Genomic DNA, 15,237 nt, shown 5'->3' with positions numbered 1-15,237 from the left:
ATTTCTACTACATCTACTTCTTACCAGAAGTGTGGATGTTATTATAACAACTAATGGGGACTAAATATGGAATGGAATGTTCAAAAAGCACATAGCCAGATGTCCACAAACTTTTGCTATTATAGTGTATTTTCCATGCTTCATTTACTAAAGTTGTTATTACTACTACTATCACTACTACTGTTTCTGCTACTTAACATCAGCTTTTAAGGATTATTTACATTTATCCGAGCAGTAAATTTAAAGAAATATTAAATATGCCAATAAAAACCAGACAGACATGTTACATAACATCTAGGTTTTAGTTAGGTTAGTTGTATCTTCTACTATGTCGATGATGATGATGATGATGATGATGATGATGATGATGATGATGATGATGATGATGATGATTATTAATATAATAAATTACATCAGTTAGTAAAAAGAGTAGCCAAACTTCCATTAGTTGTTCAGTGAGCATAATTTTGCTCCTAATACAGAAATAAAATGTTGGAAATATTGACTGTGGTGATCACATATACACTACTGATGCAGTAAACAGAGATTAGATAAAAAAAAAACCCTAACCTCACTTAAGAGTAGACCACTGAGCAACATACCAAAAGGAGAGCCTGCACCACTGGGAGATAACCCAGATTTACTCCCTAAATTTGTATTCAAAAGTTTATATAGACAAATTTTTTAATGCAGCATTAGTGAATTAATATAAACCAATTTATTCGGATATTATAAATTAAATTCACTAGTCATGCATGTATAATAATGAATGTGATGAATAAAGTTCAAGTGTGGGCGAATGTTTTAATTATTATATAATTACAATGCTGAATTATTCTGTGCAAAATGTGCATTAATATGTATTTTTAGCTCAAACGCAAGGAAAATGGAACCAAAATCACATGCTCATGATATTAAATGTATTATACCTGATGCGTAGTTGTGTATTAGCTGTTGATTTAATCGCTTATCTAATCAGCTTGTTTACAGCTTCTCATCCAACAAACCTTGTATACTGTTCCGTACTCATTGCACAAGGTACAGTAATCTGTTTCTTTTTTCTATATAGGTTCCATAGGCGCAGAGCTGACAAGCAATAATGTTAGCATATTCATCACATCTGATGCTGGAAACACATGGAGGCAGGTGAGCATGTCAAAGAGACTTCAAGGGATATAATTTCAGTATTGATGCAATCTTCAAGTTTATAAATCCACCTGCTTTGTACAAGAAATGATAAACAAACTATACCTCCTGAGCAAATTGGATTCAGTGGCATGCCCGCAGGTGGCCGTTGCTCACATGGTGGCTTTAAATCTACGAGGGATGTCGTCTAATTAAAAATTGTAGACAAAAAAATAATTAGGAGAAAATTAGATCTGGCAAAAGATAAAGTTTGTGTGTTGGGGCATGTGTCTCCACTCCCATCAAACATGTCAGGATGAATTAAAATCTCTCTGATTTATGGTTTAACGTTGTTTTAAGTGTGATGGATGCTATCTGGGTTTTTATTTAATCAAACTGAAAGTTCTCTATCTATCTGCGTGCGATAAAGACTTGAATCACTTCATAACTCAACTTCTCTGACCGCTCTTCTAAGCGCAAAACAAATTAAACAAGCTGATGAGACATTTTGGCTGGAAAGGACATGAAGCACAAGACACTTTATATTGCAGACGTGGGCGCATTTACATCGTTCAAAGAGGAGCTCTACAATTTAATATCAAAGTGTAATGCTACTACTTATGATAGAAAAATGCTCAACAAGAGAGAGCCATAATGTAAAGAACAACAGAAAAAAAAAACAGATGAGCCTTGAACTAGAAGATCCAAACCTGTTTCAGCATGACAGTGTGCACAAATTGAGCTCTATGAATATGGTTCATGTAGTAGATGTTTCACATTGTTTATTTTACTTCACAAGGCAAAAATAATAGAATTTGTAAAATATTTGACCATATACTGGATTTTTATTATTAACAATTAACACCTATTTTGCTTTGTGATGGTTGTATATGAGCACCTGCTTTTTTTTTTTTTTTAACTCCTAACTGTGCATTTTTCTTATGAATAAACTCTGAGCTATAAATAAAGGCCATGGACACAGTCATGGTTTTGATGTTGATATGCATCATTTTTATATTATTAATGGTATAAAATGTAATGGAAATAAAATGAATATATAACAGTTACATTTAGACTGTCAATGTCTTGTTTTTCAGTGGAGCTAGAAATGCAATTTTCTCACTCCAGACTGTAAACTACTGAACGGTTGCTTTTGATTTGTTCAAACAAGGAACACATTTCAGTTCAAAGTTACATTAAATAGAAAATGTCAATGTTTTAAAAGGTGAAGTGTTTTCCTGGGCCACCACACAGAGTTTTGGTCTGTTTTTCAGATATTTGACGAGGAATACAGCATCCTTTACCTTGACCAAGGAGGAGCTCTAGTGGCTATCCAACACACTCCTCTTCCTATCAGACACTTATGGTAACCCATATAAGCTTGTCATGTTTAATCTTTTTTGAAGACGTTGTTTGGTGAGTTAGTTCAAGCCTACAGAATGAGATTACTGTATAAAATGTGTAAATATTTGCACTTAATCTCAGTGGGCTGTGTAATGCTCTTGATACAAGCCTGAATTGTAATACACTCAAGTCATCAGGCTGGCACAGGCTGGCTTTTTTCAATTACTGTAGTAGTCAGGCATGTCGAGGAAATAAGGTCTTTCAAAGCAAAAGCAGTGGTGTGGTACATAAAAAACAGTTAGTTGTGTGTGTGTGTGTGTGTGTGTGTGTGTGTGTGTGTGTGTGTGTGTGTGTGTGTGTGTGTGGTTTAATCTTTTCTTTTTCTGAACAGGTTGAGTTTTGATGAGGGTCGGGTATGGAATAAATATAGCTTTACATCTTCGCCTCTGTTTGTGGATGGAGTTTTGGGTGAACCAGGGGAAGAAACACTTATTATGACGTATGTATTAAGATAATTGGAGGGATGGATGGATGGATGGATGGATGGATGGATTGATTGATTGATTGATTGATTGATTGATTGATTGATTAATGAATAAATAAATGGATGGATGGATGCCCATGAGTTTCATTTATTTCCCTGAGAAACATTTTCAAAAAACAGCAAACCGTGAGTTTCTAGGGTTAATGCTTTGTATTCATCACTGTTTAGGTGTGTGCCTGAGTCTCTGTAATGGACAAGTTGCAATCATTCCCCTCTTTTCTCTCACTAATAAGGGAAGGATTTCTTTCAAGGTCTTGCCAAACATCAAAACGACCCCTTCCGCATTTTGATCAGCATAGATCAATGTGAAAGAGAGCGAGCTGTGCATTCAGGTCTATTTTGAGCTCTTCAAATCAACATGGGAAAACCAGAAGAGAAAAACTTTAGAAAGCAGATATTTTTTCTTTATAATAACCTGTCAGGGGCTGCAGGTGTGAGCAACATTTTCATGTAGAATCTTTACTGTTATTTGATGGTGTTTGCTAAAAAAAAAAAAAAGTCTAAGCTATCCATTAAGATAGGTCATCATGCTATTATTCAAGGTTAAGCCTTAGTATTCGTCAAAACTGTATTGATTTAAAGGAAAACTTTGTCCAGAAATGCTGAATGTTAATTATTGCAACAGTTAGCATCATGCAAATAAGATCATGGGTAATGGGTCCTTATTAGCATTCCTTGGCACATTAGCTATTTTGGGCTGAAATATTCCTTAGTTTGTGATTTTCTTTAAGTCTTGTAAAGTCAAACCAAGTTTTCCTGAGGCCTAGGAATGTCTAAGGTTTGCTTGTATTTCAGTGAGGTAATGACTGTCTCGAGCTGAGAAGACACATGACAGATGCATCGCTGACATGTCACAATAATCACTTGTGTCAGCGAAGGCCCAATATGGCGGCTACAGACCAGCACACGGTGGCTGATGCGATTTTCTTTATTTGCAGAATTTTCGGGCATGTCAGTCATCGGTCCGAATGGCAGCTGGTGAAGATCGACTTCAGGTCTATTTTTAACAGGCGATGCACTGAGGCTGACTATCAGACTTGGCACCTCCATAACCAGGTGAGACTTTTAACATGCATGTCTAAATTTTAGAGAGACATTTAAATATTTTTAATTGGCCTGAAAACTAAAGCATTTTTTTTTTTCACTTTTCACAGTTTTTATTTTTATACATTCTTTTATTTTAGGATATTTAGATGTGCTTCTAATAATTATTTCGAGACCTTAAACAGCTTATAATTTATGTTAAGGGCTCAATTGTCATAAGATATGAACAGACCAAAAGCACAATATGATCCACTATAGAAATATCACAACAGCAAAAGCACCATAATACAACAGCAAACTCAATAAAACAGAAAAACCATTAACATGACAACAAAACCAAAGAGACAACAGAAAATAAACTGAAATGCAAAAAAGGCAAAATAAATAGATGATAGCAAAAGCAACAATAAAACCAATAGCATAACTTAAACACCAACAGCACAACAGCAAGTCCAGTAACATGATAACAACGTAAACGCAAGACAGCGACCCAACAAACCCAACAAAACCGACCAAATTAGCCAAAACAACAGCAGAATTTAAAACAAGATGGCAAACCATTAAAGTTGTTCTGATGATTAAAAAAGATCTATCTTTTATTTCTCAAGTTAATGCTGTTGGGTTTATGATTATGCTTTCGCTTGATGCATTTTGTTTTGTTTTAATAAAAAATGCTCTCAAATGACTTTAATTAGGGTTGAAGCATTAACTTCTTTTTGTTAGCGTAATATTTGTTTGGAAAAAAGGCTTCAGAGTTTCCTTCACTGACAAATAAGGTCCAGCACATGGTCAGGCCCCATGGAACATGGGTGCGGGTTAAGAGCATTACACTAATATCAGTGCAGGCAGGGATACTGTACCTAGATGCCTGCAGCTGCTGATTTCCTCTCGTCATCTCCTGTGTCGATCATGGCATTTTAACTTTTCCTTAGCAAACAATTCAAATAATGAAGGAAAGACTCAAAGAAATAGGTCAGCACCCCACACACACACACACACACACACACACACACACACACACACACACACACACACACACACACACACACACACACACACAAAACAATAAATATTAAACATCATGCTGAAATAAAACTATGCACAACTAATAAAATATGGATAATATAAATGTATTATTATTTAGTTTAATTATACCAGGAGTAAAATATTATTTATTATTTTATTCTTGGGCAAATAGATTACAGTATTTATTTTACTATGAGTCCTGAGTGTAAGAAAGCACAGGGATATTGCATTGTTTTAAACAGTCCTGGTCTATAGTAATTGCAACTTTTAAATTAGAATAAAATAAAATTTATATGCATTAAACCTATTGCACAATTTCCAAGGATGATAAATGTGCGAGTTCTACTGTTTATCCAGTGCTGGAGCACTAATTCAGATAAATTCCAAAAATTCAAATAAATTCAGGCTATATGTGACAGAAGAAGAAAAATGAATCTGAGTTTCGAAACAAATTGTTTTCTTTATTCAGCTTGTGAAAGCAAAACAGCTGGGTTTGGAAAAACAGTTTGAGTTTAGGCATAATCGGAAGTAAAAGTTATAAGAAGACAACAATTCACATGCACACACACACACACACACACACACACACACACACACACACACACACACACACACACACACACACACACACACACACACACACACAGACACAGGTTTGGATCTAGTTCAAGTTAAAGGGAAATTTTTAAATGTTACTGCATCCAAAGACATCCTATACAATTGTGTGCCTTCAACTTTGTAGCAGAAAGAAGAATACATTCCTGGAAAATCCATGTTTGCCATATTGTCCATTTATACAAATAATATATAAACATACCTGAGAGACACTGGAAACCTGCACCACAGTTTTTCTTTTCTTTTCAGTCTGATACATACACACTCTGTAACTGGCTAACATTAATTATTTATAAGTTAAGTAAATTAGAGAAAATAGAATTTGCTGGATTAAATAAGAAATAAAAATCTTACAGGGTGAGCCTTGCCTCATGGGTGTGAAGAAAATCTATCGGAAGCTGAAGCCAATGGCCAAGTGTGTTATGGGTAAGAGCCACTCGGTCACCGTCACTTCAGATCCCTGTGAGTGCACTGAGTCTGATTTTGAATGGTGAGTAATACCATATTTTAAGTAAAATTTTTCTGTTATATTTATTTTTTTTAAATTGCCTTTCTTTTTACAATGATCACATGATTGTGGGTTCAATTCCCACAGAGTCACTGTTGGATCTTTGAACAGAATCTTTAAATGCTTATTGTGGGTTTGGCTTGTATTCTTCCTAACATGTGAGTTGCATTATTAATGAATAAACCATTACTAATTAGTAAAGAGAATAATTAATAAATACATGTATATTTTTAAACAGCTTAGCTTCAGTGTGTAAACACTGACTTGATTCCAAGTTAATCCCTACTGTGAGAACACTTTTTTCTCTTACAACAAAGATCGTTATTAAAGGTTTTAGCACTGATCACTAGCAATCACTTCCTGGTGTAAACACTTAAATATATATGTAATCCCATTTTAAGCAAATGTCTTGCAATGGCTAGAGTTTGTATAATTTCTCAACCTATGTTATGTCTGACTGCCTTGTTGTGTCCTGTTTATTCTTGAAAACTTTTTTTTTTCCACTTTATTTTATTTTACGTTTGTGTTTACTGTTTCTGATTGTGTTATGACTGTGTGCCTGCCTTATTGTTTTGGATTTTGGATTGCAATCTCACTTTGCCTTGGAAACCTCATTGCAGGATCCTCAGTTTAATTCTGTGTCTTATATCTTACAGTAATGTTTAGGCTATGAAACTTGTAGCTGACCTAACAGTTTGTTTGATCCTTTTCCGAATTATATTGACACTTTTTTTTTTATTATTTTTTGAGGTTTCTCTGTTGAACAGGAACAGACAAAATACCTTACTTCAATTCTGAATTCCAGAGTAAATGTAAACTTTGCACATGGCATGAAACTTTTTCATAAAATCTTAAACATCCCCATATAGTGTAGTGACTTTCAAAGCGAGGGGTGCAACCTGATTTAAGCCATTTTTATTGTTAAATCCCTCACCTAGATAGCTTAGCTCTATTTATTAACATATTTCTTTCACAATGTAGCCTATACCCTGGCCAAAAATAATTTGTTAGGTATATTATGACTTTTTTATGATTCAGTATGTGCTGAAGCTGTTTTGTTGATAATGAACTAAAGCTGCTTTCAACTAAAAATTGTTAGTTGATTGAGAATCCTTTAAAGAAGCCATAGAGATGTACCCTTTTACTTCAGGCCTACCATGCTCCGTATTTCCTGTATTACAGAGCGATTATTTAGGGTGAGAATAAGGCATCTGGAAACTCAAATGAATAAATATGATTAGCTAGATGGATTTTGAGATTCAACTATGAAACTTCAGGCTGTGTGAAAGAGTACAATTATGATCAAGGGGGTTTGGGATAATCTATGTAGCAGTGTTTGTATACTGCTTCTGCATTGCAATGTTATATGATTCTTACATTCTGACATCTCCTTTAAGATTTAAAACCTCTCTTTCTTTGTTTTTATGCAGTTTTAAACCTTTTCCATGAATTCAGCAGCACTCCTGCTTTATGTGACCGGAATGTCACTTTGCTCATTTTCCTGCAAATTATCAGAATTATTAATGTCGCTTTCTTAACAGCCCTGAATCTGAAGACCCCACAGGGGCAGGCACTACTCTCAGTATCCACCGCAAGACATTAATCAGGGGACGTAATAGCTTTCATTAACTATAACAACATGGCCGCATCTGTGTAGTGTGTTGACTGTAATTGCAGCAATTTGTCCCCATCGTCTGGGGCGGTGCAGTCACATTGGGTTTTAATTGTAGGACAAACAACTTAAGCTCATCTGGTCTTTTTGCTCAATCAAAAAGACAAACACAGCCGAGTTTACGATCTGTTGTTTATCTGCGGCGTGAGGACGTATCATTCATATTACAGACGTTCTCATCTTGTCAGCTGTGTTACATAAGGAAAAAAGTAGCAGCAGAAGCTAGATGAAATCTGTTTGATGGATTACATCAAGTTTTAGAGAGAAAAAAAGTAGGACTTCTCTAATGATGTTTACTGCATTCACAATTGTTACCAGACTATGTTTGTTCTTTACCGCTTGTGTGTGTGTGTGTGTGTGTGTGTGTGTGTGTGTGTGTGTGTGTGTGTGTGTGTGTGTTTTGCAGTGATTATGGCTATGAACGAAGGACAGATGGCCGGTGTTCACCAGCATTTTGGTTTCATCCCTCTTCCATGTCCAGGAGCTGCATTACAGGCCACACTTTCCTCAACAGTACCGGGTGAGCACTTTGTTTCTTACATTAGCCTATTTCTCTGCAGGACAGTCATTCAGGTCAAACACATTTTTTTTTTATCATTCTAGGGAGACACTTGAATGTTCTTTTCATTTATATACAACAAATTAAGTAATTTAATTATGTATTTTTTTATAATTTATGATTTTAAGATTTACTTTGACCAAACAAATATATAAATATCCAGATGTTAAACTTGATTTTCATTTTGAATAATACTCCCTTAGCATGAATAACAGCTTTACACACTCTTTGCATCCGGACAGTTAGTCTCTCCAAACATTCAGCTAAAAAAAATAAATCATCCCAGAGCAGTTCAATAGGAATTGGGTGCAGAGACTGGGCAGGCCATTCCATGACAAATAACACTTCATTACATATGGAGCGGGATATGGGTGTATGATTTGTGTGATTCTTTTGTTTTTTTTTGGTGAAAATTAGTTCAATTAGTGGTCAAATTCCACCTCCATGTTTGACTGTGGTTGAGAGGCAGATTAGTAACATCATCTCTCCTGTTCTTTGTTTTACTTTACTTAAGTTTCTATTTTAGAGCTAAAAATGTTACATTTGGAATCAGAACTTTCCTCCAGTCAACTATTGATTTTTTTTGCCTTTTACCCCTAGTTTGTTGCATAGAACCAAAAAGAACATTCATAGTTTAAAAACGATAAAATGTGTTTCCTAACTTTTGACAGGCCCTGTATTTTTATTACAACAGCACAAAAAGATGTAAGCTTTATGGAAAATGCTGAATGGGCAGCTAAAAACCACATTGAACTGGATTCAGAGTTGAGTTAAGTGCACATAGCCGATTTAATAATGAAAATGTGCACACTTCAGTTTTCCCTCAGGTGTAAATTCAGACGAGGAGATCTCCAGAGAGTTGCTGATAACTTGCTTATGTTGGATAGTGTTTGCATAGACCAGAGGCATGTCTTAGTTATATATAAAGCCAGAATGCAAGTATAAGCACTTCTGCATAAATATTTCGTATATGCTTGAATAAAAGTCTATCTGCTGTGAAATTAACCAGCATATTTTACCTTGAATTTGATGTTTTGGTTGTTAATACATCAAGAATGACAGCGGCATGCCATTTAAAACCAATAAATATATACGTATATTTAACAACATTATTATTTTTTTTTATTTATTGTTTACTGTGTCAAAACGTTATTGAAAACCACTATTTTATAATTTCTAGGTTCAAGAAGAATCTGGCACATTTGTGGTGTAAATTACACACAGGCAACACACATGGAGCTAAAAAATAGCAAAACAAAAACAGAAATTAAGCTTAATGCTCATGTGAACCAACTTTGAATACATGTATCTTTTCTATCATAAATATTGGCCAAAATTTTGTGGACACCTGATCATCATGTTCATCAATAATTATGCTTGGTTATGTGGCCTGACAAAACACCTGACAGCAGGCCACTTGTGTTCTTTTAATTGGTAAACTATGACTTCTTGATGCACGCAGACACTGTCATGCGGGGCAATTGTTATGCTTCAGCATACAAGTACATCATGAACAACGTATAATTTTTGGACATAAGCAACAGACTGTTTTTTTTTATTATTATATTATTAATTATTATACTGTACATTTTTTTTTATGTAGAAAAGTAATAAATGTGTAAAAAGAAAGAGGGGTGGAAAAAAAATGCTAAAAAGTTATAAAAGAAAGAAAATTGGAAAAATGTTTATGAGAATATTACTATTAATGATAATAATGATAATAAGAGAAAGAAGCTTTGTGTAATGTATGCAATATTGCATTTTGAACTTTCAACCAACAACAAACAAACATAAAAAGATTCTGGTGATTTGGCAACCTGGGCAGATCTTAGCACATCTATACAGTGGAAAATTTCAAGGATCAGTTTAATCAAAGGATGTTTTGATGTTCTGGTGATTTCTAGTCTATACCGTTTTGTCTGTTTAAATGTGTGCAGCTACAGAAAGGTGGTGTCTAATAATTGCACGGGCGGTGTGGTGGATCTCTACATGGCTCGTAGGCGGCCGTGCCCCAGTCAGGCCCCTAAAGGCCTGCACCTGGTTACCAGCGAGGGAAAACTCACAGCCACACTGGGCCACAATGTCACCTTCCTCGTTTTCCTAGAACAGGTGATTTATCACTACACTGTACAGGCGTACTTCACTCAAAATGTTAATGTGCTACTGAGTTAGTTGAAGTAGTCATTTGCTCAATGTTAAGTGGCTTTCAATCACTAAAAGAGGACTAGCACAGGTGACCATTAAAAAAACAAAAAATACTAATGCATTCATAAATGGCATTTTACCTAATGTATTCATAATGAACTGCTTTTTCCTCTAAATGATAATCACCAGGCTTTAAACAGTATAATAGGACTTCTTCTTAGAATTTTTATTAGTTTATTTCCACTATGGTCTACTTAGGGTTTTTTCATAATTTGACTTTTTTTTTAGCATTAAGTTGGACTAAATAGAGTCTGGATTAAACAATAGCAAGATGTTACAGAGATTAGGTCCTAGACATTAGTGTATTATGTTTCTCTTTGAAATTTAAAGGTTTCGAGCCAGACAACAGGCTATCTCATGTCAAAGTTGATTATTCAATAAATCATGTCCCTGCATGCAAAGCAAAGTCCCTGCCTGACAAGTGCTCTCTAAAATCTTCAAGGCAAACGTGAAATTACCTTTTTACTTTTAACGGCCGTCCAAAGCAATTGCTTATTTGACGTCAAAATCATTAGTGTCATTGCCGGTTTCACGGCAGGGCGATGGATCAAGGACGAGTATCACAGTGGACTTTGGAGATGGCCACGCCATCACATACTCCAACGTGAGCTCCATCGAAGACGGGATCAAACACATCTACAAGAACGTGGGAATCTATAGAGTGACCGCTACGGCCGAGAACAGCCTGGGCTTCGAGACGGCGGTTCTTTTCTTGCATGTTACATGTGAGTTCCTGACTGTGTTTGCATTTAATGAACTGTTTGTCTGTACATTAAAATGGACACTTTGTAGAAAATCTTTATTCAAGTACACGCTACATCGTTTCTGATCAAAAATGCCATGCAAACATGTAGCTGCAGTATGTGCTGTCATACTGATGAGAAGTACGAGTCCAATTATTGTACTTTTTTCTGACCATACTGCTTACGTTGTTTCGTCTAAAATATCTAATTTATTTATTTTTTAATTTGCCAAAACCTCATCATAGTTTGAATATAAAGCTAACTGTGAGCTCAAGAGTTTCCACCCACGGTAAAGTATTTGACATTTCATATCTGCTTGTTTGATTGTTAAAAATAACATAACGTGCACTGATAATCCATTGGTGTTTTTACTCATCTTTAATTGTTACCAAGATTAAAAGTCACTGTCTGGGCATATCTAGACATGAAACAGGTTTTATTAAAATACCTGCTGAATAGTAACCACAGAGCTAAAACAAAATCAGATATATAAAAAAAGCAAGTGGAAAAAATAAAAGGAAATACATTAAACTTGACATATACAGGTAGCCCCCAACTTAACGATTAAGATTCATTACAATGACACCATCGTAGCTTAAAAACATTGTTCTATTTAAAACATACAGTAGCCTAGCCTAACCATCAGTATGGGGTAGTATATTGTAATTGGTTAATAACTTACAATTACAATTTAAATTACAATACATAATTTAGCAAAACAAAGCAATTTACAGTACTGTATTGTATTAACTTTACAGAGTATATGTATGTAGCAGCATGTGTGTGGACAAGCACTGACTGCAGGCAAGCGGATGAGCGCCTATTCATGAGTGGAGGGCAAAGTCAGACACGCCCTCTTTCAGTGTTTGGCGATGCAGATAAAAAGGAAAGAGACACCAGCTAAATTAGTCTTTAAAACACCAAAAATACAGCAAAAAAAATAACTCAGAGATCGCTCTAACACCATGACAACTGAACTCTGGCGATCTCTGGCGAAAGTAAGGCATCTCACAAGGCAGAAGTTGCGCACATCCTGGCAACATCCCAACATCGTACCGCATATACTGTATGCTGCTATGTTGGCTCGGTACCCAAAACGTAAAATATTTGTACAATTTTGTAGTATCGATATCGTCATCGTAAGATCGAAATAATGTAAGCAGAACCATCAAGGGACAATACTATAGAAATGAAACTTGGATATATTTTAGAGTAGTCAATGTGCAGCTTGTGTAGCAGATTTACTGTCTTCTAAAAAGAATTCAACATAACTGCCAAAAAAAAGTGAGCAAACCCAAAGTGAACATGTCAAAACTGTGTCCAAAGTGTCAATATTTTATGTGAGCACCATTGATAACTAGCAAAGCCTTAATCCTCCTGGGCATGGAATTTAACAGAGCTGCACAGGTTGTTGCTAGGATCCTCTTCCATTTCTTCATAATGACACCACGGAGCTGCTGGATATTAGACACGAGACGCTTCTCACAGAAGCTCAAAAAAGTTCAGGTGGAAGAGTTGCTAGAATGTTCTGGGAAAATTATCTACAGATATAGATGCTGTATTATTTATCGTGCATTTTTCCTTTTAAGAGCCACTATCCACACTGACATATGGTGCGATTTTAGACAAACATTATCTCCACACTTGCAAAAGTTCAGCTAATTATTGCAGGGAAACAAGCCCAGAGCTTCCACTGACTGTGTGTTATGCTGAGCCGCTATACAATGTGACAAATTCATGTAAAATAAATGTTAAATACAGGCTAAAAGTAATTATAAGGATTGTATATATATATCACGATGTTTATTTTTTCAGCAGTTTTAGAACAAACAGAAAAAACTGAAATATAATTGTGACTACAAGTCTAGTGATTAGTGGGGGTTGGAAACTGGCAGTTGACCAAATTGCAGAGAAAAAAAAAACATGTAAGTACCAGCTCTCAGCATGTATTAGAGGGAAAGAATAACTTTGCACCATTTTCACAGATTTGTCAGTAGATATAATTATGCAAAATGGACTTAAAGATCTTTAGCTGATTTCTTTGATTTTGTTGTACAGTTTCTTTATATTCCAATTTAGTATACTCATTTTAATAAGAAGCATGCACCTATAGCCTACGGATTAAAAGTAACATATATTAGTGCAAAAATAGATCTTAAAATTAGCACACTATACTTTTCTCAGTCTACAAGGCCAAAAATCTAAATACGAAAGTTTTTGTTGCGTTTGTGATTTCATGACCCAAGTTGTCAATAGATTTTGAACCAAAGACGAGGTTATATATGGGATATTGATTTTAACATGCTGGTGCTATTTTACAGGCTGTTAGAACAGTTTGTTGTTGATTTATGGCAGGCTGTATTTTGACATAAAGTACATGCTGATCTGATCAGAAATCATTAGGTACATTAATCAGTATGTGGCGTTTCGTCCCTCACCGTTACCTCCGACTGATCTGGCCATTGCTGGTGTGTTGAAACAGACAGATATCATGGTGCTGGGTTATTGATCAGGCAAAGGTCCCGGTCTTCAGATCTGTCAATCCAGCCGAGCTTGGGAAACAGAAATGGTTGCCTTTGAAGCACAGGAGATGAAAAATCTTTCTCAGATGGCAGGAGCTTGTAGAGTGGAACAGCTGTGAATATATATTGGATATAGCTCTTTTTTTCTTACTTTGTCCTGTAAATTAACTCTTTTTTTTTCCTGATTCTTTTATTACCCAGATTTCAGTTTTTTTGTTCTTTTTTTTTTATCTATGGCTTCATTTTCGGTCCGTCTCACCTCTCTTTCTCTTTCTCTCTCTCTCTTTTGTGTTTCTTTTCGGAGTAGGTCAGCTGGAGTATATCCATCTCTCTGCGCCATTTGTGGCAGTGAAAAATAAGGAAGTCAACCTGACAGTGGTTATGTGGCCGAGCCAAGTGGGAACCGTCACCTACATCTGGTGGTTTGGGAACAACTCAGAGGTACAGCATCTTCACTTTCAGCCTCCATGCATCAAAATGCAAATAGCTCTGTAAGTCTTAAATCAGGAGACCGAGCAGATATGAAAGGAGCAGAAATGTTAATTATTAGAAGTATTAATGTATCATTGAATTTCATAAACTGGATTTGTAAGTAAGGATGTGCCAAGCAAGGAAAACAGAACTGTTAATGGATGCAGAATTGAAAGGGACAATTCAAAAACTTAATTGATAAATAAATAAATAAATAAATAAATAAATAAATAAATAAATAAAATGCCACAAAACATAATATAAAGGGCAGGCAAACCCACAAATATAAAAAGGTTGGGTGATCAGCAAATAACAATAACTGGGCAAAACTGTGAACGATAATAAAGGAAGAAAAAACCAAAACAAAGAAATATCAAGTATGATACATAGGATAAAATGGCTTAGTAATCAAAGAGACTGCATGATATTCTATGTGCAACTCAAATTCGAACAGCTTTGAATGCCAAACAAAAGGACCAATGATATCCTGAACATCTGGGTGGAGACATTACATGAATGAACACCCACATGACAATGAACCAATGATGAGATGGGATGGAAACAAGATACGAATAAAAACAAAATCACATGATGATACAAACACTGAAAATATATTTACTATATATTACTATACTATACTATACTATACTTGTATTTTGCTCACTCCAAACAATGAGTTTATCTACATGACAGTTAGCATGTTTCTAAGCAACTCTGGCCTCCAATCTAAATATTGGAACTTGATCTAATTTTATATTATAGAAAAACGTCAATATGTCATAGCTACACAATGCATCAACATCATACTGCACTATTGCTTCATCTCAGTGTTTGTCAGTATGAACAATTAATTTATTTG

The 15,237-nt window shown here is 35.2% G+C and overlaps 1 protein-coding gene across 2 annotated transcripts in view; it reads left to right on the top strand.

Annotated features, from left to right (window-relative positions):
* The window catches only part of sorcs1 (sortilin-related VPS10 domain containing receptor 1), a 229,872-nt gene that overhangs the window by 190,708 nt on the left and 23,927 nt on the right, over window positions 1-15,237 (top strand). For both annotated transcript variants that reach the window (XR_014530515.1, XM_083523081.1), the window contains exons 12-20: window positions 1,070-1,146; window positions 2,400-2,491; window positions 2,861-2,968; window positions 3,952-4,069; window positions 6,055-6,188; window positions 8,285-8,398; window positions 10,375-10,546; window positions 11,181-11,367; window positions 14,215-14,348. Coding sequence is in view for 1 of the 2 variants with exons in the window: in XM_083523081.1 (XP_083379207.1) it covers window positions 1,070-1,146; window positions 2,400-2,491; window positions 2,861-2,968; window positions 3,952-4,069; window positions 6,055-6,188; window positions 8,285-8,398; window positions 10,375-10,546; window positions 11,181-11,367; window positions 14,215-14,348 (1,136 nt within the window). In the remaining variant the exon portion in view is untranslated. The remainder of the gene's footprint in view (window positions 1-1,069; window positions 1,147-2,399; window positions 2,492-2,860; window positions 2,969-3,951; window positions 4,070-6,054; window positions 6,189-8,284; window positions 8,399-10,374; window positions 10,547-11,180; window positions 11,368-14,214; window positions 14,349-15,237) is intronic.

The sequence above is a fragment of the Silurus aristotelis genome (assembly GCF_946808225.1).
Source record: "Silurus aristotelis genome assembly, chromosome: 20".
NCBI classification, from domain to species: domain Eukaryota; kingdom Metazoa; phylum Chordata; class Actinopteri; order Siluriformes; family Siluridae; genus Silurus; species Silurus aristotelis.
This window is presented reverse-complemented; position numbering and strand designations above follow the sequence as displayed.